At 46.3% G+C, this 24,315-nt stretch overlaps 1 protein-coding gene across 8 annotated transcripts in view; it reads right to left on the bottom strand.

Annotated features, from left to right (window-relative positions):
• Positions 1 to 219: 219 nt before the first annotated feature.
• The window catches only part of akap13 (A-kinase anchoring protein 13), an 80,935-nt gene continuing 56,839 nt past the window's right edge, over positions 220 to 24,315 (bottom strand). For 3 of the 8 annotated variants that reach the window (XM_030366101.1, XM_030366108.1, XM_030366109.1), the window contains 25 exons: positions 23,144 to 23,211; positions 22,899 to 22,956; positions 21,695 to 21,878; positions 21,440 to 21,546; positions 21,174 to 21,320; positions 17,061 to 17,170; positions 16,768 to 16,911; positions 16,418 to 16,543; positions 16,096 to 16,213; positions 15,074 to 15,194; positions 14,577 to 14,707; positions 14,239 to 14,315; positions 13,987 to 14,053; positions 13,628 to 13,742; positions 11,042 to 11,124; positions 10,673 to 10,864; positions 10,285 to 10,440; positions 9,610 to 9,680; positions 9,382 to 9,426; positions 9,093 to 9,143; positions 8,559 to 8,774; positions 6,693 to 6,974; positions 5,497 to 5,616; positions 4,949 to 5,183; positions 220 to 4,357 (listed from right to left, as the gene is read on the bottom strand). In XM_030366101.1, coding sequence (XP_030221961.1) covers positions 4,302 to 4,357; positions 4,949 to 5,183; positions 5,497 to 5,616; positions 6,693 to 6,974; positions 8,559 to 8,774; positions 9,093 to 9,143; positions 9,382 to 9,426; positions 9,610 to 9,680; positions 10,285 to 10,440; positions 10,673 to 10,864; positions 11,042 to 11,124; positions 13,628 to 13,742; positions 13,987 to 14,053; positions 14,239 to 14,315; positions 14,577 to 14,707; positions 15,074 to 15,194; positions 16,096 to 16,213; positions 16,418 to 16,543; positions 16,768 to 16,911; positions 17,061 to 17,170; positions 21,174 to 21,320; positions 21,440 to 21,546; positions 21,695 to 21,878; positions 22,899 to 22,956; positions 23,144 to 23,211 — 3,080 coding nt within the window. In that variant the 3' untranslated portion in view covers positions 220 to 4,301. Of the gene's footprint in view, positions 4,358 to 4,934; positions 5,184 to 5,496; positions 5,617 to 6,692; positions 6,975 to 8,558; positions 8,775 to 9,092; positions 9,144 to 9,381; positions 9,427 to 9,609; positions 9,681 to 10,284; positions 10,441 to 10,672; positions 10,865 to 11,041; positions 11,125 to 13,627; positions 13,743 to 13,986; positions 14,054 to 14,238; positions 14,316 to 14,576; positions 14,708 to 15,073; positions 15,195 to 16,095; positions 16,214 to 16,417; positions 16,544 to 16,767; positions 16,912 to 17,060; positions 17,171 to 21,173; positions 21,321 to 21,439; positions 21,547 to 21,694; positions 21,879 to 22,898; positions 22,957 to 23,143; positions 23,212 to 24,315 lie in introns of all 8 variants that reach the window. The other 5 variants (XM_030366105.1, XM_030366107.1, XM_030366104.1 and 2 more) reach the window with 5 other exon arrangements.

Raw genomic sequence — 24,315 nt, 5'->3', positions numbered from 1 at the left:
TTCATCACATGGGCAATCACTTCGTTACAGTGGTGAGGATCTAGCGAAGGGCTAGAGATAGGGTCCGGTATTGAGTCATCCTATTATGCCATGAAGGACCTGTGATGCTATTGGTTCCAGTGGCATGCTGGACCTTCTGTCTCCCACTTCCCTGTTTATCTCTGGGAGAAAAGACAGCACTATCTTTTTTTGGGGGGGGGTAATATAAGCAGACTCAAGCACAATTGACAAACGTGATTTATTGAAAAGGGGAAAATTACTGTACATTTTTTATATGTTTATGCCTCCAAACATTACGAGTACAGATAAATAAAGCCTTAATATTTATTAAAAAAAATCATCTAACAAAAGAAAAAATCCACAGTCAATACTTCAAAAGTTCAAATTTGTACATAAAACATATTTACAATTTTTTTTGTTCTGCCTTTTTTTGCTTTACAGATGAAATCAAAAGGAAACTATTATTGTACCTTCTTGTATTTAGTACAAACAACATTGTTAAAAAGCTTTGGCATACAGTGCAAAACTGTAAGGTCTAATGAGATTTGAAACCATTTCTTGACATTCTAGTGCATTTTCATTGGGAACATTATTGTTGACAAATTGAGATTTAATTATAGTCGTTTGGTTTGAATCCTCTCTCCGGTTATAAGGGAGTTCATCGGTTGCTTTGCAAGGCCTTGCGTGCGCATATACATGTATTGATACAGATAACGGAAAGTGCAGTTCTGAATTGAGCTCTAAACTGCTGCTACACTTTGACTGTGGGAGAAAACTGTGAGTTGTGCAGGTTTGCATGATGGTTTATACAATCTTGAAGTCCCTTGTGTCACAGCGATTAGCACCCATGCCTCCTCGAAATCCCACACATAAAAACTGCTTTTTAATATTTTTTTTGCCCAAATCGGCATTAGAATTATTTACACTCATCTTTACAAAACTGTAACAAGTAACCCTCCGACCTGCTCTTGAAAAACGTATGAAAGAGTAAAAACAAAGGTGGACTGTCTGGATTTTCCAAAGCATTGTGAGATGGTTGTGTATTGATTATCAGATGGGTAATGACTGGCCACAGAAAAGAAAGATAAGATGCCAATTAAAAATGTATGGAAGAAAGATTACTTGATCCATATTTCAAACACACTTTCAAATAAATAAGAAATTCGACTCACACAGGAGCTTGCATTTCAGGCCATTAATACAAATTAAGATAGCTGTTTGACATTTTTAGGGGCCCGACGATATTCTCCGAGCTCAATATTAGTTACACAACCGCTCAGAAGGCTATGTTCTCCTCTATAGTGCCATCTGTCGGTCAGATTGAGAAGACAGGTTCACTGCTCAGAACTCTGGCAGTCTCTCATTCACAGTGATACATTGTCTCTGAAGTCGATCACCAAAGACATTTCATCAGCAGAATGAAAACACCCCCAAATTAACACATCTAACACAATAAATGTGTTTAGTAATGTAACTTGAATGTATGAAAATAAAACGCAGGCTTATTTTCAGGATCTCAACACTGGTCTAATAACCCTTGTTGTCATTTAAAATCCCTGACATCATCCCCACCAGAGCCAGTGTTTCCATTTTGTGGTTCAATTTGTATGTATCACACAAGGGCCTAGGATAAAGGCTGTGTGCTAGGCTCTTAGTTTTACAAAAATCTGCTCCTTTCAGCAGAGATATCTTTGGATGAGAGGTGGCTAGGGAACATATTCGTATCTTTAGACTGCAGGGGCTAAAATGTCCAACATCACTCACCCTGCCACGGATACATGAAGAGGAGAGAGATCAATGCGGTGCAAATATACAGCTCCCGGTTGCAGTCTCCCACAGACTTTAGCAGAGACCAGCCCAACTCCCTAGTGTGTGTGTGTGTGTGTGTGTGTGTGTGTGTGTGTGTGTGTGTGTGTGTGTGTGTGTGTGTGTGTGTGTGTTGTGCACTTGCAGAAACATCACAAGAACAGGCTGTGGAGGGTTCCTGGGTGGGGTTGGAGGGTGAGGGGGGAGGATTTTGCTTTTGGCTTTGCTAGCTCCGTAAAATCCATTTGACTCAAGGTTGTTTAGAAGTAACTTCCATCAGTGTTTCCTTTGACAATGCACTCTTAACTGTCTTGACTTGACACATTGTTTAATTTAAATAAACCGGATTAGGACCAAAGAACAAAGATAAAAACTATAACATGAGCAGGCGGGTCCAAACATTTATAAAAAACAATAAAATTGAGTATTGCAGTACACAAACCCAACACCATCAACATTTTTCCCCCTCCAGATTCAAAGAAGTCTATCTGAATACGTACATTAAAAAAAAAAGAGTAAACTAATCGATTGTCTTGCATTAAGGCACCGAGAACACACTGGGGCTTTGATGCAACATTGGAAAATGTAAGTGTACTTCAATCTAAAGTGCTTAAAATAGACCTTTTTTGGTAGCCCTCATCTTGATCGTATTGCATGCAGTGACAAAACAAAAGCTGGGGGGTGGGAGACAGAGAGGGAAGAGAGTATCCTGCTGCATTGCACATTTTCACACGTGGTGATGTCGGTGAGGCCAGAGCAGCAACCCAGGCCGCCACCACTTTGTTTTTAAATCTAATGGCACCAGATGTACCACTTTGTATTAAACACAATGCCAACATTGATTTCTGAGTCCTATACCGGCTGGTAGATCTATTTGCTCAGACTGTGATCATCAGTGTGGGGGGGGAGGGAGGGAGAGGGAGAGGGAGAGGGAGAGAGAGAGAGAGAGAGAGAGAGAGAGAGAGAGAGAGAGAGAGAGAGAGAGAGAGAGAGAGAGAGAGAGAGAGAGAGAGAGAAGACGTGGTCAATAGCTCCGTCGTTATAAAAAGATCCTTCCATGGGAGACAGGGAGACCAACAGAAGGCGGCAAATTCCTTCCCTGGCATGCTAGATTGAGGTGCCGAGAGTTCATTCATTTGGGGACTGACTTGACAAGATGGGACATGTATTGTAATTAACACTTGCTGGTGTATACTTGGGACTAGCAGCCAAGCAGTGGCTGAAGGCAGTTAGGTTTGAGTGGTTCATTGAGTTCTCCTAATGCTTTCCCTCTAACACGGTCCATCACACGCTTGGTAGCTGTTTAATTAATGCATGGCCACTGCTTGGGAACTAGATAAGGCGATCATCCAGAATAGAGCATCATGGGAAAGTGAGTTTTAATGTGGATAAAAGCTCTTCCAGAGGAAAATGTAGAAGGGGGAAAAAAGGAACATGGGTAAATGGATCAGGGTCCAGAAGAGTCTTTGGCCAGATGTCCATCTCTGGCTCTCTTCTTCAATGCCAGTCAAAGATATGATCCCTCATTGAACACATCCCTTTATCCCGAGGTCATTGATTGAAGTCATTTCTCTGTCCCCCATCACTTATATTTTAGCTAACCTTCTCTGACCTTTCAACCTCTGACCACACACACACACACACACACGCACACACCATTTAACTACAAAGTGGGTGAAAAAAAAAAGAACACTTCAGTCTTTCTAAAAAGAAAGAAGACTTTTGAACATAGAATCCATATCTCACGGCGAGCTCTCTCCTAACTATTGCAACCCTGGCAACCAATCAGAATATACAAAAGAAAACATGCTAGTACTTATTGTGGTAATGCAGAGGGGAAACCTCACGTTTGGCATTAACAACAGAGACAAGAAAAGTGGTGGTTAGGTTATTATTGCTTCTTCCTAAAGCTGGACAGTTGCTGTGTTCATTTTCTTTCAATCCTTTGGAAGACTCGAGGATCAGCACCGTTCAAGAAAAGGATCAAATCTGCTTGTTGTACTTCATGTTGCACATGCTGCATGTTTTTACGGTCTCGTTCCAACTCTCCCAGTCATCATCATCCTCATCCCAGTTGCAGAACTGTAAAGGTCTGTGGTCCTGTGACCAGCCACTCGTTTTACTTTGTTTAAAAGTCTGGGGACCTGAGACACACGCACACACACACACACACACACACACACACACTAAACTTCCATAAGGTCTCATCGTTTCAACACGGGCAGAGTGGTCCGGGGAGGGGCGGTCCAGAAGAGACGCTCTGTGTGGGGGGGGGGGGCTAGAAAGTGCGTGTGGCCTTGTGCTACCTGTTGCTACGACGGTCCGTCGAGAAGGAGGACGAGCTGTAGAGTAGAAGTGCCTCGCTCAACAGACTTCCCTGGCACCCCCTCCCCGGAGAGGGCAGAGTGGAAGGGGCTCTCCACGGACTGACGTCTCCAATGCTAGAGGGGGGCGGGGGGGGGGGGTTGGGCTGTCCGTGCCGCACCGGCCCTCCATCAGCAGAAAATGACCTCTCCGTCGTCGTGGGGTTCAGACATCACCAGGGCCTGGCCTTCCAAGAGACGGAGGAACCAAGAGAAGAGCGTTTACAGTCACGACGTGTGTGGTGGATCTGACCGTCGCACTCGCTCCTGCTAAAGGCTGCATGGGATCCGGGATAGCTCCTGAGGGCTGATGTTTCTAAGTGTAATCTGGGATCCATCAGGCCTAGTGTGTTGCACCAGCAGTAAGGGGGGGGGGGGAACCAAAAGCTCAAAGGGTCATAGACACGGCTCGGTTCCTGTTATATTCCACAGAGGGGAAGCTCATCACGAGGATAAAGCTTTGAGAAGGGGTTTTAATGAGTGTATTTTTATAGTGGCCAGTCTACCCACTGTACATGTTAAACCTTAATCGTTTTTTGAATAGTTAACCAGTGCTGGCCACGGATGGGTTCCCCGTTAATAGCCAATTTCCCGCTTACAGATTCAGCAGCATGATTGGTTTAAACGAGCATGAGACATAAAAAAAATGAGAGGCCTCGTTCACAGGAGATTTGAGCTGATTCCTCTAAGGTCTGGCTCGTGAGGCCAAACCAAGCAGAACTAAAACAAGGAGGGCAGATTGAATGGAAGAGTTTTTCTGTTTACGTTTTAAGTGGTACCTGTCTCTTCCCGCTCTCCTCCTTTCCCCTTCTTCTTCTTCTCCTTCTTGGGCTTGGTCTTGGCCAGCTGGAGCAGTCGGTTGGGGAGCTGGGCATCCTTGTCCCCTCCCTGGGGCTTGGATGACGAGGAGGTGGAGGAGGAGGAGGAGGAGAAAGGGTTGAAGTTTTTGCCCATGCGCTTGGATCCTATGCGCAGGAAGGGCTCTTTGGTCGGTGCTGAGGAGGAGAGCTCCACCTATAAAAAAGGGGCATCGTTGCGTTTTGAAAGCCAGACAAGAGACACACAGAACACTCCCTTTTCCTCCCGTGGCAACATGGAATGTGTTCATACATTAAACAAAGGAAAGGGAAATTAAAATCACTAAATCCTGGTAGACTGCGTGACACCATGAACTCAAACTCCCCATTCCTTAGCGGCATTCCGAGACATAAGCTTCCGGAGACATCAATTTATTTCCCGGTCTATATCGGGAAGGCTGCAAACAACTGCTTTGTGGCCGACTTCCCCGGCGTGAGGCCGAGCTGGGCAGTGGGCTGCCGGGGTGTACCTCTTTGGCAGCTTCTGGGGCCTCTCTGGACTCCTGGTCCAGGGAGCTGGAGCTGTGGAAGCGTAGGGATTCCTCCGAAGTGGAGGAGGACGTGCGCTGGAACTTCTGTAGCCCACCGGACTGTAGAGAGGGGAGGGGGAGGGGGGGGGGAGGGGGCAGTGAAAGGGCTTTTTAAAGTAGAGGCCGGAGGGGGAAGGATGGTGGCTCTGGGACACAATTATTCAACACTTAGCCTCCGGCACTTTTGGGAACATTTTGTCCGGTGGCCATGGTTGAAAACGGCCAAAAGAAATGTCAGGCTTCAGCAGCCTCTCTTTTTTCTATATAAAGTTGCCTGGGCTTTTCTGTGCCTTTACAGACCTGACAGTGAAGCGAGACAGAAAAGTAGATTAAACAAGAGGGAGGAATGAAATGTCGCAAAGGATCACAGGTGGGAATCAAACCTCGGGGCACCACAAGACGTATCGCTTATGTGCTCAGCGCACCAGTGACGATATCTACCGAGGGGCCAGTTTCTGTCTCTTTCAATGCATCAACCTCGCTGGCTCTCCTTCTCCGTCAGGCTACCATATGTGTGCTGCCGGAGTAAGAACTAAGGCCCAATCCCATTTCTACCCCTAACCCCTTCAAAACAAGGGAGAGGGGTAAGGGGAAGAAATGGGATCGTGCCTAAGTCTTTTGCTCCCTGCCAATGTAAAGGACTTCAGAGACGCTCACCAGCTTCCACTAAAGACTCAACACTCACCTGTTCAGAGCTCGCCTAGACTGCACAGCCCTCCTACTTATTGTACGTTGTACGTCCTGGCACTTAATGTATAGACTCATTGTATGTCGTATTGTGTTGTGTAGCCTCTTGTCCTAGCTACCTTTGTTGCATACAGGGAATTGGTAAACCTAGCGATTGTTCTTCTGCCAAATGTACTTATTGTAGGTCGCTTTTGATAAAAGCGTCTGCTAAATGCCCTCAATGTAGACGTAACGTAAATGAGCCGTAGCCAAGGCTCTGTTTTTATTGATTCATTTGAGTGTCTTTGGGTTATTTATTAGATAGCTCATTGTCATGAAGTCATTATCAATGTATCCCACGTTTGATAAAAAAAGAAACGGACAACAACCCCCACGGCGTCCCTCCTCCTCCCTCCTCCTCCCTCCTCCTCCTGCCTCCTCCTCTCTCCTCCTCCCGACCCCCCGCTCACCTCCTCGCTCCTCAGGGCCTCCAGCCTCTCCGTCTCCCGCCGCAGCGCCTCCCTCTCCCGCTCCAGCCGCCGCTGGGCCTCCCGCAGCCTCTCCAGGTCCCGCTGGTAGTCCTCCTTCCGCCGCTGCAGCTCCTCCCGCTCCGCCCCCAGGGCGGCGTGGTCCCGCGCCGCGGCCTCCTCCTCGGCCCGCAGCCCGGCCTCCCGCTCGCCCAGCACCTGCTCCCGCGCCTCCCACTCCCGCTCCCGCCGCCGCCGCTCCTCCTGGTGCGCCGCCTGCTGCTTCTGAGGGGCGGGAGGGGACGGAGGTTGGGGTCAGCCACCGGGGGGGGGGTGCTCTGGTGCTGGTGTTAGCCTGGTAGCCTGGCTAGGGCCACAGCAAGCTCAGTCGTAGATTGAGCTTCAAATGATCACGCCTCTTGTGCTGAAGAAAACGACAGCGGCCTGTCTATTTCCTGCTGTCATTTAAGCTCAATCTACGATTGAGCTTAAATGACAGCAGGAAATAGACAGGCCGCTGTCGTTTTCTTCAGCACAAGAGGCGTGCTCAACAGGCGTGGTTCAAATGACTCCGTACGCAATTGGCGATTTGCCGTCGCTTTCCTTTTTCGTCATTGTGTTAAACCAGCCAATAGCGCGCCAGGGGGGGGGTAAAAGCCAGCTTGGTGATTGGCTCCGGTAAAAGTGGCTCGGAAACAGGAAGGAAAGCAATGCTGCTCTCTAGCCCCTGCTGCGGGGCGAATTCAAATCACCGGCAGAGCGGGCTGGGGGTACCCAGTCTGATTACCTGGCTGACTGTGGTACTGTTTTTCTTTTTCTTTTTAAGTTGGGGTAGAGTGAGCTACATTTTGAAAGCATAAAATCCCATCGTTTAGAGCGCCCTCCCAGGCCACGCCCCCAGAACACGCGACTAGCTCGCTAGCTTTAGCCGTAGGTCTGCCTGGCCCCATGGAAGACTCGGTCATGAGCAATGAATGCAAAGTGACCACAGGTGGGTAGTTCACGATAACTGATATATTGTCCCAGAAATAATTGTGATAAATTATATTATTGTAATTTTAAGACCATTTTAAGCGACTGATATAATGACAATGGCATAATAATGCAATTACAACCTTTCAAATTGCATTTAGCTTTTTTATTTCTTAAAAATATTCATTATAATTGGAATTTACATTTTTATAAGATATTTCTCATCTGAGTGAGTCAAAGCTAAACCTCTCACAGCCTAGTGCAAACAAGCTGTTGATCAAGTGGCAGTTGGTGGACGAGGGGGATTATGATAAGTGGGCGTGCAGTCCTTAATAAATCCATGTTTTGGATGTTGTTCCCCACCATATCACCATATTGGATAAAGTTGGTATCCAAAACCAAACGGTTGCGATACAACTGCCCACGTCATGTTATTAAAAGCAACCTATGTTCACGCCCCCCAGTGCAAGTAAACATTGGCTTGCAGTGCAGACTGCTATCGAGGTGATTGATCAATTCATATGGGTCGATAATGTAATCATCATGACAGGCCTACGCGTAGCAGGCCAGATGGGAAAACAGACGGACAGGTAGGCAATCAAATAGTTTCAGCATATAATATTGATCTGTTGTTTGGGTGTACATATTATTATTAGTATCATCATAATACGTTTTTTCTTTAACTCAAGACTATTCAGCTACCGGCCACCCTAAAAACCCACTCCGAAGTTAGCTAGATAGGAGTCTAGGACAACCCATTCGAAGCCTTTCAAACCGGGGCTCTGAATCATGCACACGGTGGACGGGCCTACATCACAGACCGCTGGCCGGTCGAAAGGAGACCCCCCCTCGAGATAAAGGGCGGGGGGCCAGGCCAGACGGGGGGACTCGGCGTACCTGCAGGCTGGCCGCCTCCTGCCTCTGCCTCTCCAGGCTCCTCTGCTTCTCCTGCTCGATCAGCGAGGAGGGCCGCGACGAGGAGGAGTAGCCCGAGGTCTGGGACAGGGAGGAGGAGGAGGAGGAGGAGTTCCTGGAGGGAGGCTGGGCGGCCAGGCGCTCGCTGAGGGCCAGCCTCTGGTCCTCCACAAAGCTGTCCTGCTGCACCACCACAGCCTGAGGGGGGAGGGGCCAGGAGGGAAGGGGCGGGGTTAAGTGAAGTCATGATAAAAAAAGAAAGGCGAGACGAGGAATTCTGGGTATTGTGTTGGAGATAGCAATTTATCGTGTAGGCCTGTTGGAGATAGGCGTTTATGGGAAAAGAGGCAGGTCATGTTTTTTTTATGCAAAGCTGAACATGGGAAAAAGCACGGAGAGACAGGTGATAAAAGTTGAGTTATCTCTCTGAGAATAACCCAAGAGGAAAAAGTGTGTGTGTGTGTGTGTGTGTGTCTGTGTGTGTGTGTGTGTGTGTGTGTGTGTGTCCGTGCCTACCTGCAGCGATGTCAGCAGATTGTAGAGGTTCCCCACACTGTGCTGGACCTGCTGGTATTAAATGGCGTTAGCTCACATTTTCATAACAACGAGAAAGAATGGTTCACCGAAGCTGTCCGTAAGGCTGCTGGCTTGATCATCTATTTGTTTATCTCTGGGGGAAGCCGTCCCACTAATACCCATCCTAAATGAAGATGAACACTAAAGACGGACTCCAATGGCATCTGAACACTGTGGACTTAAGCCGGAGCCATGGGAGTAGAGCTTAGCCGTGGCGCAAAACACTAACCTCATTGTTTCTCTTGAGTAACATCTGAAGGCTGGTGTTCGCTCCCTGTGGAGCAAAGCAAACACACACATCAACAAGCTGTAGCGCCTGCTAATGACCAACACACCCGGCACCGCACTGTAACAATCTCAGATCCTGGTCGACACACAGAAGATGCTGCATCGTTTTAAAGACCACTTTACAACCAGGCGGGCGGTGGTATCAATTATTACACACAAACACACACACCTTCTTCAGCACGCTGTCTGACTCAGTCCTGCGAAGGTCAAGTGCGTCATCTCCTTCTTCTTTCTCTCCGCCTGGGTGCGAAAGGAGAGAGAGAGAGAGAGAGAGAGAGAGAGAGAGAGAGAGAGAGAGAGAGAGAGAGAGAGAGAGAGAGAGAGAGAGAGAGAGAGAGAGAGAGAGAGAGAGAGAGAGAGAGAGAGAGAGAGAGAGAATGCGTCATTCCCCATCAAAGCTGCTAGTGGCGGCTCCAGCTGTTAGCAAGTATGCACCTGTTGCAGTCTTCCTGCAAGAGACTAACACAAGGCCTTGATACTGGAGCAGCCATCTAGATTCACTAAGGCTACTGACATACTTTGTGTAAAGTATGCTTTACACAACTGCTTTTCACCCAATTGCTGGATACTATATTCTCTTCGAGAGAAGTATTCTTATTTAAAATGTACTTCTATGGGAAATTGCTAATGGTAACATATCCCAAAAATATTATGTAGATATATGTTTAGAGGATAATCTATTGCCACAAATGTGTCTCTAATGTTACTTGAATCAGGGTTCACCTGGTCTCGACATATAGGCCTGATTATCTTTTAGTTGCTGTTCTATGTGCCTGCGTGTGCCAGGGTCTTAAGTGTATTAAATGTCTGTCTGTCTGTGTGTCTGTACACCAAAAGGTCTTACTCTTGCTGCTGTTCATCTGATGACTGTCGAAGCCGCCGAATGTCTCAGCCCTTCTGGGAAGGCAGACCGGTCCCACAGTGCCCCCTGTTAGGCAGATGGTGGTACTGCCTCCCGCTCCTCCCACACTGCTGTTCACCAAGGTATGCAGAGACTCCACTATTGTTAGGAAAAGGGCAAGAGCGGCGGACAGAGATAATTGATTAAATTGGCTTTGAATCAGATAGTACCTCACAAGATTGGAGTAGATTTTTGGCTCAATTGGATTCAAGACCATGAAAGTGCTCTAACAGTTTGGACTGTTGGGAGATGTCGCTGGAGATGTGTGGCTGAGTGGCACAGTGTTCAGTTAAATTAACACATCTTAACCGCTCTTTCCACCCACACACACCTTCCTTCAGGGCGTCCTTAATGATCGGCTCTCCCTTGGTGACCTCATCGGGCGTGGCCCTGAACAGCATGCGCTCCCCGATTGGCTGGCTGCCCTCGTCGAGGGCGGGGCTGAGGTCACACAGGTCCTTGAAGATGTTCACCTTCTCCTTCAGCAGTAGCACGATCTGTTGGTCCTTGAGCCTCAGGAGTTCTAGAAAGAACACACACGCACACGCGCACACACACACACACACACACACACAGTTAAGTCTCTGTGTTTGTTAGGGGTTTGTTTTGCACGGTTTCTTTATTTTGCTCGTCGTAGTCGTCGAGTAGAATATTATTGGTGTTATTAAACAGATTCCTCCTCCATGTGAGGATTGTGTACCTCTGCTCTCCTTGGCTCTGGTCTCCTGCTGTCTGCGGTCCTCCTCCGTCTCGCTAGGTACCCCTTCGTCCTCCTCCTTCTCTCTGTCCGACACAAGTCAACCAAACAGGGGGAGTTAGGATTGCGTCACCCAAACATGCACACATGAACAACCTGAAGAAGAAGCGAGGAATTCATGCAACTGTCCATCGACAGATCCCCCACAGACCCACAGTTCAGGGTGCCAATCTTACCCAGGCGGGTTTGTGATTGGCCTTTTCTGTATAATGGTAACCCAATAGGAATCAGAGGCTTACACCTTTAACTTGGAAAAAAGGTACTGATTGGAGGCTACGCAATAGCCCTTGTCCCATGTGTTTTGACAAACTATGTTTTGTGATTAATTAAAAATAACGATGGGAGAGGACGTGATAAAAGGAGATGACAAATAATGAGAGAGTAGCACATAATGGGAGACAACACAGTACGAGAGTGACAAGAAGAGAGTCCACCATGAAGCAGGATGGCATTGGTTGTGTAGGTATCCTGCAGGAGGCCGCGAATAAAGTATTGATCATTACATCTTGGCTCTATGGTCTATTTGGAACAAAAGCCATGGAACTGAACCCTTCTTTGAACTATCCTCTTCATTTGGCAAGCAATTCAGGATTAATGAAGAGAGCTACATCAAGAGAGTTTAACTTCATCATTTGGCAAGCCGGACCACACAGCCAGATGACTTGTGTTCTGGCCAGACACATAACCTGTGTCTGGCCAGAAGAGCGAACTGAGTTTTAAATAAGCCTGGTTGGTATAATATTGTTAAAAAAAAAAGAAACTAATTATTTAATCAGAACCTTCATTTCCGAGGTTATTACATAGTTGTATTTATACCCTATGTCCTATGGGTGTTAAGTTTCAGCGCAGTTGTTTTCTATCTTGCGTTTTGTATCCTTAATTATCCTCCACCTGAGGGTAGATTGAATATTTAAAAAATATTCAAGTTTGGACCAGCTGCACATCGCCGATGCGTGCCACAATGGGAAAGCACGAGTAGGAAAAAGGTTGAGACAAAAGCAAGCAAAGCAGACGAATCGACCCAACACGTGACCACCACCCATCTACCAAAACACATCCCTGCAAAGCCGCTGCCAGGCACCCACGCCTGGATGCTATGAAAAACCACAGACCCCAAATGGAGGTAGAGGAACATCCAGGACTACACCAAGAACGACTTACCAAACAACCGGCCCACCCGCACCTCAACAGTACAGACGGCCCTGACCCACTCCAGAGAGGACGCGCAAGCATGGAAAAAGGATTCCCGTATCCCTCAGAACCGACAATACTAGTTTCACCCCTTCCCAAATGGAAAAATAAAAGTCTTAAAGATGATGACAGCCTCGAAGAAGACAAAGAAGAAGTGATGGCACTGGCCATCATCTTAAAGCGTCGTCCAAGTACGATGCAACTGTTTGAAGCCTCCAATGACGGTAATAGAAGAGAGAAAGCATAAGAAATAGCAAACAGTGGACAATGCTCTGAAGCGGGCAGAAGAACACAAATACAAAACGATCAAGCAGTCGAGTACAGCGGTTTAACAGATATGGCCCCAGAAGTACAGCGAGGCATCAGCCAAGCCACCAGCAAAGCGGTAAAAGAGACAGAACAGGCACTACCAATACTGGAGGAGGGCCTGGAGCAGGAGCGAGTCCGAATGTCAAAAACGTGAATTGTTTGTCGGGATGGGGAAATGAAGCCACAGTCAACAGAGGCATGGTTCACGTTGTGAGTGAGGTGTTCTCAGCCTTTGGAGTGAGTTTGGGCTTAGACCGAAGCAGTAGAACTTTGAACTTTTGATGGAAGCTTGAGGCGGACTAGGTTGCAACGAACCAATGCATTGAATGTTTTACAGGGTCAAGAACAAGAACGTACACACACACGCACACGCACACACACACACACACACACACACACACACACACACACACACACACGATGGGAGAGAAGTTTTAGAACTAAACTATGCATACAATGCATAGCATGGATCTACTTTTCACAGTGGGTGTTTTGGTGGCTTCATAGCTTTTGTGATGCAGGGCAATTTTCGGACTATAAGCCGCGCCTTTTTTCCCATTTTTCGATTCTGTGGCTTGTATAACGGTGCGGCTAATCGATGGATCTTTACAGCTAACGGCCACTAGGGGACCTCCTAAATCTATGGATTTTACAGGTTGTCGTCCACCAACTTTAACTCTATGGGCTCTATGACCGGTCCGCGCCCCCCGACCTTTAAGCGGCGGGCTCCAGCGCGGATTATATATATATACACATCATTCAATTTAGCTGCTGCGGCTTATACTCCGGTGCGCCTTATAGTGCGGAAAATACGGTAGTTGTATTTTAGTGATGTTTACATTTTTTAATATAGGTGATTTTTTTTTATAGGGCGATGATCATGACAAAGCAGCATTTTCATGATCATCGACACTTGACATCGACACATTATCAAATGTTAGGAATTGTGAGTATGTACAAAGTTAGAAGCCAACGGCAAAAAACTAAAATAACAACAGAAACAAACTACAAGCAGTCGTATCGTCTTACATGCAGTGCATAGCGTCCTGTATGATGCTCATCCAGGTGTTGCGTTCGTCTTTGCTGCTGGCCAACACATTCACCATCTCTGGGTTATTGGTGCCGGCCGTGATCAGGAACAGACCTGGAGGGAGGCACAGACACGGCTTTGTAAGAGACACTCACTGTTGGGTTTCCTGGCAGTACACCCGCACAAGAGATCTGGGAGGAATTCACATCTCTCTGGTCCACATATGTTGCAGATGTGAAAGGATTTCAGGCTACACGCACTACAGATTTACAAAAAAAACAAAAATTCTGTGATCATTTAATCAGAGATTTAGGTTTATTTATAAGATGTTCTAGCAAAAGATTCAGTGTGTACAGACCTCTCTCTTCATTGGCCACCTCCCTTACGATAAGCTTCTGAATGGAGATGACAGTGGAACGCTGGTCCTGAGAGACACAAGGCATGACAGAATGAACAATAACCAACACATTGACGTGAAAAATCAAACAGCATCGCTTTCTGGATGCATGTTTGAATCTGTGGGCCAGCCTCCTCTTAAGAGATTCCCTGTATGATGGCTTGACGTAGCGTCATCAACAGAGAGCGGGGGCCCGTTTGCCTCCCAACTCACCAGGGAGGCGAAGACATACTTCTGGTCCTTCTCCTGCAGGAACACCAGCACGTCTGATAGCAGCATGGCATGGACATCTGCACACAGGGAACAGAGTCAAACTAGGGCATATGCGCGCGCGCACACACACACACACACACACACACACACACACACACACACACACACACACACACACACACACACACAGTAGAGAAAGAAAGAAGAAAAGGAGAAAAGAGAATCAAAGTAAAGAGAAATTCAAGGAAGAAATAGAAATTGATAAAATAAAGAAAAGGGAAGCAACCAACAAACCACACAAAGCCACAATGTGAGGCTGAGGGAGAGGGAGTGCCAACCTTTGAGACGCCCTGCAGCGTTCTTCAGCTGTAAAGTGCCGTCGTGCAGCAGTCGGCGCCCCCTGATGAGGTCCTCCTTAGCAAACATCTGACCGCTTTTCATCCGCATAATGGATTTACTGTCGGTGCGACTGTAAACACACACACAAGGAGGGGAAACATTATTAAAACATTGATGCATCGATAGCCGCGGCTGTCACTCGTTGAGATATATTTTACCCAACATCACTTCATCGACTTCCAAGCACAAAGCACTGCTTTTCCGAGCAAAGCACAGCTAACTTGAACAGTATGTTATGGTTTAATTTTGCTTTTAACTACAGCCACATTTATAAACTGAAACTGTTACTTCCCTCTTCTATGCTGAAATACTTTCACACCCCTAGTTTCAGTTCCTGTGCAACCAGGGGAACTGCTGTGCCAAAGGTGAAACAAGAGCCACAGATGCATCTGGCTTCAGCGGTTGCTGAAGCCCCTGCGTGTGCACAGCCACTCACCTATAGACCTCCCGCAGCCTCGTCTTCTTCTCCTGCTCGTTCACCTTGCTGTCCACGGCGGCGATGAGCTCCTTCACGCAGCGCAGCGCCTCGGACACGCAGGCGTGGTCCTCGTCCGTGTCTGTGGGGAGGGAGGGAGTGGAGGAGGTTACGGGCCGCCCAGTCGCATTAGCCTCACGCCTGCTTGTCGACCCAGCGCTCCCAATGCCCAGATGCCTCAAACATTGGGTGGAAAGGGAGCTTCAAGGTCATGAGATGTATTTATTGTGCCACGCATGATTCATGGTTCATAATTCACGTTCAATGGCGCCTACTTTGTGTAAAGCAATAGCTGATTTGTCGACGTTTGGTATTTGATTTGTGGGGAGGAGACCTCGGGGAAGACCCAGGACTAGGTGGAGAGATTACAGCTCAACACTGGCCTGGGAACGCCTCGGGATCCCCCCGTCAGAGCTGGTCAATGTGGCCCGGGAAAGGGATGTCTGGGGCCCCCTGCTTGAGCTGCTCCCCCCGCGACCCGACCCCGGATAAGCGGACGAAGATGAGATGAGATGAGATGAGATGCTATGTGATATTAATCTTGCATAATCTGATTGAATTATGTCTGATATGATAAAGCAGAACTTCTAGGGGGAGACGGAAAGCGTGGGCTGCAAAACCAGAACCTCAAGGGGCGAAGTTACGTTTTTTTTCCGAGTGGGTTAAGCATTCAACCGAAGATAACAAACTAGCGCGTAGCAGGGCGATAGGTCAAACCAAATAAGGAGCAAAAGAGTGAAATCCCCCATTCACTGAGATTTGAGCTCGAGACATTTGACTTTAAATTTCAAGTCTTCAGACGGATTTGTGAGACTAAAGTTTTGATCATTCATGTCCTTTTTTCCCAGTGCATTAATTGAGACCTCTGTGAGGTCGCAATATTGTTTAGCATAAAAGAAAATATCCCATAATTGCAATGACAAATATTTAGTAATTCATCGATCCATCACTGTGTCAGTGTGAGTGTTTCCCGCCAAGCTTGCCTTTGGTGTGCTGCAGTATCCTCTGGATCAGAACGGGGTACTTGGTTATCCTCTGTGTCACCAGCAGAACGCACTCTGGGATGCTGAGCCTCCGCACGATACTGCTGCTCATCAGCCTCTGTCAGAAACACACAGGCCCATTGAGCTCCAGGCTGTACATGTATTCAAAATGATCATTTCTTTGTGACCGTGATCAAATTAGTGAAAATAGCATGGCTTCATTTTATGTACTAGACTCTGTGAACTCCGGATGGATCAGCGATGTGAAATGGTTCTAGTCAATGGCTAAATAACAGCCACAGTGTTACAAGTGAGTGCATACCTTGATCAAGGCCTGAAAGCGTTTGTCTTTGGCGTGGAGTTCTTTGTAGAGGTTGACCGCTTCGTTGTGGCGGCTGCAGAACTTTCCATAAACCTTCTTCATGCGATCGGCATTGCAGCCCGAAAACTGGAGAATGCAACGTCGTCAAGCTCATCAGTTTCAATGTTTTGTTATAAAACTTTATCGCAAACATTTTTTACTCTATAATGACATTCTGTTGTCATTAAAAATCCCATAGGGGCATTTTCCCAGCCGGTTCCAACTGGATACAAAACACATTCAGCTATTATGTATACAGACAACATCTGCTCTATATCCCACACATTACACAGCAATGGTTCTGCGCTGACCTGGTTCACCAGGATGTCTCCGATGCTGTCGATCAGGAAGCTGCTGGGGCCTCGGCCCTCCACTTGGGAGAACCTTTTGCGCTCCAGCAGCAGGGTGAGGAAGTGGGTGTGTGTCTCCAGCAGGTCATCCAGCATGGGGAACACCTGAGGAGAACAGCAGGGGGGTGAAGACCATGATTTAAGTGGGCCTCCGTTTTCAAATCCCTTTGCTTTCCTCTACCACAGACAGAGGTTTAGATTACCTTAGTCTAGAGTGTGTGTGTACCTCGTCTAGAGTGTGTGTGGGTACATACCTTCTCCAGGGTCTGGGTATCCAGCTGAAGCTCCTTCTGCAGGCCCTTGTAGTAGACCTCCGACATGATCCTCAGGGTCCGCACGTGATGCAGCTCCGTCTGAAACAGCTCTGTGAGGGAGGCCAAGGCGCGGTTAGCCTCTGTTCACACTGCAAGCCTCAGTGGTCCATTGTGATGGATCGCTGGATCCCACTTGTAAATGTGGCCGATATCAGATTCCAGAGTGACCTGGTCACAGTCCCAAGAGGCCTGCGTGCACCAAAGACCGATAACACAGACCCGCAGCACACAACAGTAAACATGGAGGCCTCTGACGTCAGTGTTTATAGTCAAAGTTATTAGTTGACGCGCAGTGGGGTTGGCCCAGTGTGGACATTTATTACACCGCTTGATGTTCTTCTATGATCAACTGATCCTTTTATGCTTTCATTTCTAAAGTGGTTCATTTCGTTAAAACAAATGTGTTACTCTAATAACACAAATATAAAAATAAAAAAACTGCTGGTTTGATCATTGTGCAAAGTTTTGAACTTTAGGGAGAACTTGCAGGGGCTATTGTTGTTGACAGAAAATCGGACCTGAATCTGATTAGCACCACATTCGTAAGTGTCCCAAATGAGTATAGAAATATCAGATTCCATGACGTTTGTGCTGTTCATCTGATATTGCCAACTTATGCACTGTGAACGAAGTGCGTGTGCGTGCGTGCGTGCGTGCGTGCGTGCGTGCGTGCTTGTGTGTCTCAGGGATGGAAATGAACACCCGCTGAATTGTTTCACTTCACCCTCCACTGTGTCGGGTAATACTTTCCAGTCAGGTCCGATCAAATTTGCATATTTAATACATTTGTCATACAGCGCTGCACACTTCCTCAACCATTACTGTCAACATCCGGCCCCCTCTTCTCCCACGCCTCTTTTGCTGAACTGCGACTGTCAACATCTGGGATAATATACCAGTAACAGGGCTCTCAAGTCATACGCAATCAACCCATGCACACGCTCACACGCCACACTTTGTATTTCTCACGCAGAGAATTTACCAGGATAGCTCCCACCAATTTGGGCCGCTATTTAACAGTGTTACAGGTAGGAATCAAATGGGATTCCCGTACGTCGGGTAACCAGACATCCTATTTTGCCCGGACATGCCCTCTTTTTGAAATACTTGTGTGGCGAAAAATGTGTGGCGGAATTTCAAAACCGTCCGGGGTATTATTAAAGCCTCATACATGTTCACATTGAATTTGCGTTGCGTTTCTCTGGGTCGTTCACAAACTAGTTGGGCTACACCCTCCCCAACTTAGTTCTGTTCGCTTTACATTGGTGGAAGTGAGTAGGGGGAGTGGTTAAGTATTTTTTTACCATTATTGTTTTATAGCAGGGATGGGCAACTTTCATGATAAAGAGGGCCACATTTTTCATCATAACCATCGGAGGGCCACATGACTGCACACTTCAACTAAACGTGAGCTGAGAGAAGCTACACAATTTTGAATTTGGTAGATATGATTTCCTGTATTCTGCGGCATTTTGGGGATGGCCACTACCTAAAAAATCATCCAGAATCATAACCCATGTACGGTATGTTAATTGAACCAACCATCATTCAATGAAGTCAAAAAACTGAAAAACAGTGGCCCAACATTAAGTGCAACAACTCATGAACTCAAACCCAACAAGCAGTTGTAGTAGTTGTAGTGGCGACTTAAGTGTCATAATGCGACTTAAGTGTCATAATGCTTACCATCATACGTTAGCTACCATGTCTGTGGACACATTTGTATGCAGTCACATGTAAATATAAAAAAACAAATGTTCCTATTGACTTATGATGGTGTAGCCATGCATGATGTTTTATTGTTAATGTGTCAATTCGTTTTTTATTGAAAATACTTTGTATAGATTAATTATCCTCAAATTTGTCATCGTAACACCTTTGAAATAAACATGACTTAACATGGCAGATACCTTTGTATTGTTTATCATATGCGGTAATAGTGTAACATTTTCAACTCAGTTCCTTGGTAGCACCTACTTACAATAAAAATCACTTCTGATGGAGTAAATGATGTGTATGAAAAACACTTTTCTTATCTATTGTTGCTATTATATTGTTTAAAATGTACGCATATATTAAAAAAATATATAGCACACATAAAGTGGCTGGTAAAAAAGATGAGTGGCTGGTAGATTTTTAAATCTACCTGCCACAGTGGCTGGTGGGCAAAAAAGTTAATTTCCATCTCTGGTCTGTGTGTGTGTTTATTAAAAGGACCTGTTATTAAAATAAAGTACATTTTTCATATTTATATTAACCTGGGGTTCATGGCCTAATCTCAGGGTTATGACATGATAACCAGTTGGAAGTCAAATATAACTGGTAAAATATTCACATTAAGTTTGAAATGTGTTAAAAATCACATTCCGTCATTGAAACGATTTGTTTGAGGCTATTAAGTTAATTCCTCCTACTCCATATATTTTTTTATCTTTCAGCGTGCCTCAGTTTTTTAGGGTGGGCGGGGTCTAGAGACAGCACGGAGAGGGAGGGGATGGAAGCCGAGCTCGAAATTATGAGGGGCCGTATGGGACATTATTCAGAATAAGCATGCACATACACATATGAAACCAAACTCATTCACATACTATGCTGAAAAACTCGCACACATACAAGTGAAAAGCTTTTACATACACAACTGAAACACTCACACAAACAACTGAAAAATTATACGCTCACATACACAACTGAAAAGCTTGCATACAACCTAGTGAAACCTTTTACATGGACTACTGAAATGCTTTCACACATACTGGTAAAATGTTCTCATAAACACAGCTGAAAAATGTTCTCTCACACACATATGAAACCATTCACATACTATACTGAAAACCTCACACATACACAAGTGAAAGCTTTTACATACACAACTGAAACACCTTCACTCAAACAACTGAAAAGCTCTCGTAACAACTAGTGAAACCTTTTACATTAACTACTAAAATGCTTTCACACATACTAGTAAAATGTGCTCATATACACAGCTACTGAAAACCTCGAGACATGTAACTCTAGATTCTGAGTATAGACGCAGCCTTTTAAGTGTCGGCCCCATTGTCCTTTAAATATCTGAAGAAAAGCTGTTTATTGGGAGCAGAACGTCCGCCGGCGCCCGACAACGGTTTATCTGCGAAATGCGGACGTCGTTGAGGCACGCCGCACGCGGACGTAATTGAGGCCCACGCTGTTGGGCGGGGATTACACATTTTTCAGTGCTACGGCGATTATTGTCGATTATTTGTCTGAATTGCGCGCTTTTTCTTTTCAACCATCTTCCGTTTCAACTGAAACGCCTTCCGTTTTCACTGAAACGCCTTCCGTTTTCACTGAAACGCCTTCCGTTTACACTGAAATGCCTTCCGTTTACAATGAAATCCTCACACACGCACTAGTGAAAAGCATTGACATACACAACTGAAACACTCTCATACAAACAACTGAAAAATGATACGCTAACATACACAACTGAAAAGCTTGCATAAAAACTAGTGAAACCTTTTACATGGACTACTGAAATGCTTTAACAGATACTAGTAAAATATTCTTATACACACAGCTGAAAGATGTCCTCTCACATACACACATATGAAACCATTCAAATAGTATATAAGAGCTTTTCAGTTGATTGAGTGAAGGTGTATCAGTTGTATATGTAAAAGCTTTTACTTGTGTATGTGTGAGGTTTTCAGTATAGTATGTGAATGGTTTCATATGTGTGCGAGAGGACATTTTTCAGCTGTATATGAGAACATTTTACCACTATGTGTGAAAGCATTTCAGTAGTCCATGTAAAAGGTTTCACTAGGTTTTATGCGAGCTTTTCAGTTGTGTATGTGAGCGTATAATTTTTCAGTTGTTTGTGTGAGAGTGTTTCAGTTGTGTATGTAAAAGCTTTTCACTTGTATGTGTGCAAGTTTTTCAGTATAGTATGTGATTGAGTTTGGTTTCATATGTGTATGTGCATGCTTATTCTGAATAATGTCCCATACGGCCCCTCATACGAAATCGCCACACTTGCATATCGTACCTGTGGGCTAAGGTCAACAGCCTTACCATAAATGACGTCTTGCCTCTTGACCTCGTCCTTCTTGTGCAGCTTGAGGAACTTCTTGTCCACGGTGGCGCTCCAGGAGTCCGCCTCCAGCTCTTTGACGTCGCACTCAAACTCTCCCATCAGCTGACTGTCCATCATCTCAGTACCTTCAACACACACACACACACACACACACATGAGGAATCAGGCATGTGTGGGAGTGAATGTACACCCGTGTTCACGTGAAGGCGTCCACGGGTCTGGGGTGGGGGGGGCGGGATCCTACCTTCGTCGGTGAGGGACTCCGTGGAGGCGTTCACCTTGCTGCCCTGATGGAGGTTGTCCGTGGAGCGGGACAGGTGCTTCTGCCCTTTCAGAGAACCCTCGTCCAGCCTACGCGGAGACACACCCAAGAACCGTCAGCATGAATGCCGTCAGTGTCAACGATACATTACATTAACGACAGTGTGATTCGTTCATAGTGTCCGTCTGTCTGTCCGTCTGTGGTGTGGTGGGGTGGTGTGTGTGCGCGCGTGCTCACCCAGCGATGTTGCTGGTGGAGATGCTCTTGGAGAGGTTGCTGTGCGTGTTGAAGGACAGGATGTTGGGGGTCCTCCGAGGGAAGGACTGGGGCGCCTGGTCCTCTGTGCTGGGCAGCGTGGACCAGCGGTCCCGGGTCAGAGAGGCGGACGAGGACGAGGATAACGATGAGGCGGAGGAGGAGGCTGGATGAAGGGAGACCAAAAGAAAACACATTGGCCACCTTCACTCGGGCAAAATGGTGCAATTTCAATGCACTTCCTTGTTGGGATCGATAAGCCACGCGCATTCAAACAAGTTCTCTTGTAAACTACCAGAAAGCAGTTCAACAATGTGAGGGATGAATACTGGCGTCATGAGAAACAACAAAACATGCGATAAACAAGCATGTTGAAGGAAGCCACCTGTGGAAGCCTACTGTGGGTGTGGCTTACTAGCGCGAGTTTGGCTCACTAATGTGCGTGTGGCCCCCAAGGGTTATTTCTGATTAAGAAATGTGTGGTTAACTAGTGTGGGTGTGAATAACTCGTATGCGTGAGGCTTTCATTAGTCATGTGTGATATGACGATATTACTTTCATGAACAATTAAAAATAATTTTCCAAAACCGCCAGGGCGCAAAACCACAGTGATTTGCTAAGATAAGGTTTGCATGTCTTACGGCGACACGACACACATTAAATAATTTACCACCGCAAAAGGAAAGCACACAAAAGCGTGCGTGGACATCTAGCCAGTGAGTGGAGCCCATGTGACCATGCGGCCAGAGGCTACAAAGCCAAAACAAATACATTGAATGAAAGCCCTAGAGAAAGGACAAGAAAGCTCTGGAAAGAGGTAACTGATTCAGCCACATTTAATACATACATCAAACGTCCAAAACGATGATTGCTTTAAACGAAAGACCACAATGAGTGTTTTTAGGAGATTGCGCAAAATAGTTGATGCATGGTTTGACACCAAGCTGAAAATATTTTTCCAAGATATTTTGCTCTGGACACAAAGTGTCATTGATTGATGGTCTAGTCGCAATTCAGACCTTATTTGAGTTGCTTGCTTCCTCAAAAATCAGACGGTAAATAGACAACGGCAAAAATAGGTTTTGCCTGAATGTTTATCTAACTAGAATGGGTGTGGCTAACTACGATTCATGTGGTGAACTACCATGTGTGTGGCTAACTAGCATGACTGTGGCCAACTACTTACATTTACTCCTCAGGTTGACAGCTGTACCCGTGGCGGCTTCTGTTGGAAATAGCTGCTGCTGTGGACAACGGGCGACAGGAATTAGTTTGCTGTAAGCATTCACAGTTCTAAACCCAGTAACAGAAGTGGCTACTTTTTTGTTGAAAGTAATTGAAAGTTTCAAGAATATTTAGTTTCATGAATACTTAAGGTTTACACACATGTTTGTTTGTGCGTGGGTATGTTCGGGTGGGTGCATATCGTACCTTCATTTTCGCCTTTGCGCAGATGGACAAATTCTCTCTACAGTTCTTGTGGACATGAACACCACAGTCTGAAATCAACCAAGACAGATATGTTAGGGACATAACTCATTGTCATCACCTTCAATGATGAATTGACCAATTCATCATTAATAATCATAATTCACTTAACTCATAATGAATCTTACATTTCATGACAAGACCACTCCGAGACAATATAAAATCAAACAAAACCTCCATCCGGTACACTCCACGAGTGCCGCCTGTATACATTTTTGATAATTAGTCATGAATTTATCCCAGCTAATGCACTGCCATGGCGTCAAATGCAAATGAAGTACTGAATTATTCAAAGGCATGACATGTCTGCTGATGCGTGTCGGTGAAGTGGCGTTCTGCTGTTTGAGAGGCCTTCTTAAAGCACTGCCGTAGGTGTGGGAGTACAGTCAGCCGGCTGACACAAACAGTACATTCTCCTGCATCTCCCACCAGCCACAGCCCTCACTGGCAAAATACGCTCCAGTGTTCCACCTCGACAATCTCACCAGTTGTCTCAGCGCAAAAACACACGCACACACACACAAAGGCGGTGCACACACAACCCCCACACACACACACAGCAGCATACACACACAGGCACACACACACAAAGGCACTCATACATTTTCTCTCCCTCTGTCATACAGTCACACATACAGTGCGCCTTTCACAGGCTATGACGCCAGCTCCCGTCTCTCTTGTGTATCAAACAGGAAGTTTGTCTCCACGGCAACGGCAGTCGGAGCAACATTGTCACACAGGCTGATGCGCCGCCGTGCCGCGGCCACTCGCAGCTGCCATGAGCTCTCTTCTCGGCTCAAACACACACACACACACACACACACACACACACACGTGCGCACAAGTCGACCTCCAACCCCCTCCCCCCCCACACACACCGCCCCCTCGGCACGAATGATGCAACAGGTTGCAAGACTTTAGGAGAGTGGGCCGTAGGGCTAAAAGGGATACTTCCTCTGTTCCCGCTACTTGTGGAACAGCCCAACAATTGGCAAACATTTCTACTGCTTTTTCAGGCCCTTTTGTGTGGGAAAGTACTGTTTGAGTGTGGACCGTCCGGCCAAAGATAGTCTGTTCGTCCCGCACAGAAACCCGACCAGGAGTCGTTGGGCTGG

This window comes from Gadus morhua, chromosome 9 (assembly GCF_902167405.1).
Source record: "Gadus morhua chromosome 9, gadMor3.0, whole genome shotgun sequence".
Lineage (NCBI taxonomy): Eukaryota > Metazoa > Chordata > Actinopteri > Gadiformes > Gadidae > Gadus > Gadus morhua.
Note: the sequence above shows the minus strand (reverse complement) of the source record. Positions and strands in the feature narration are given on the sequence as shown.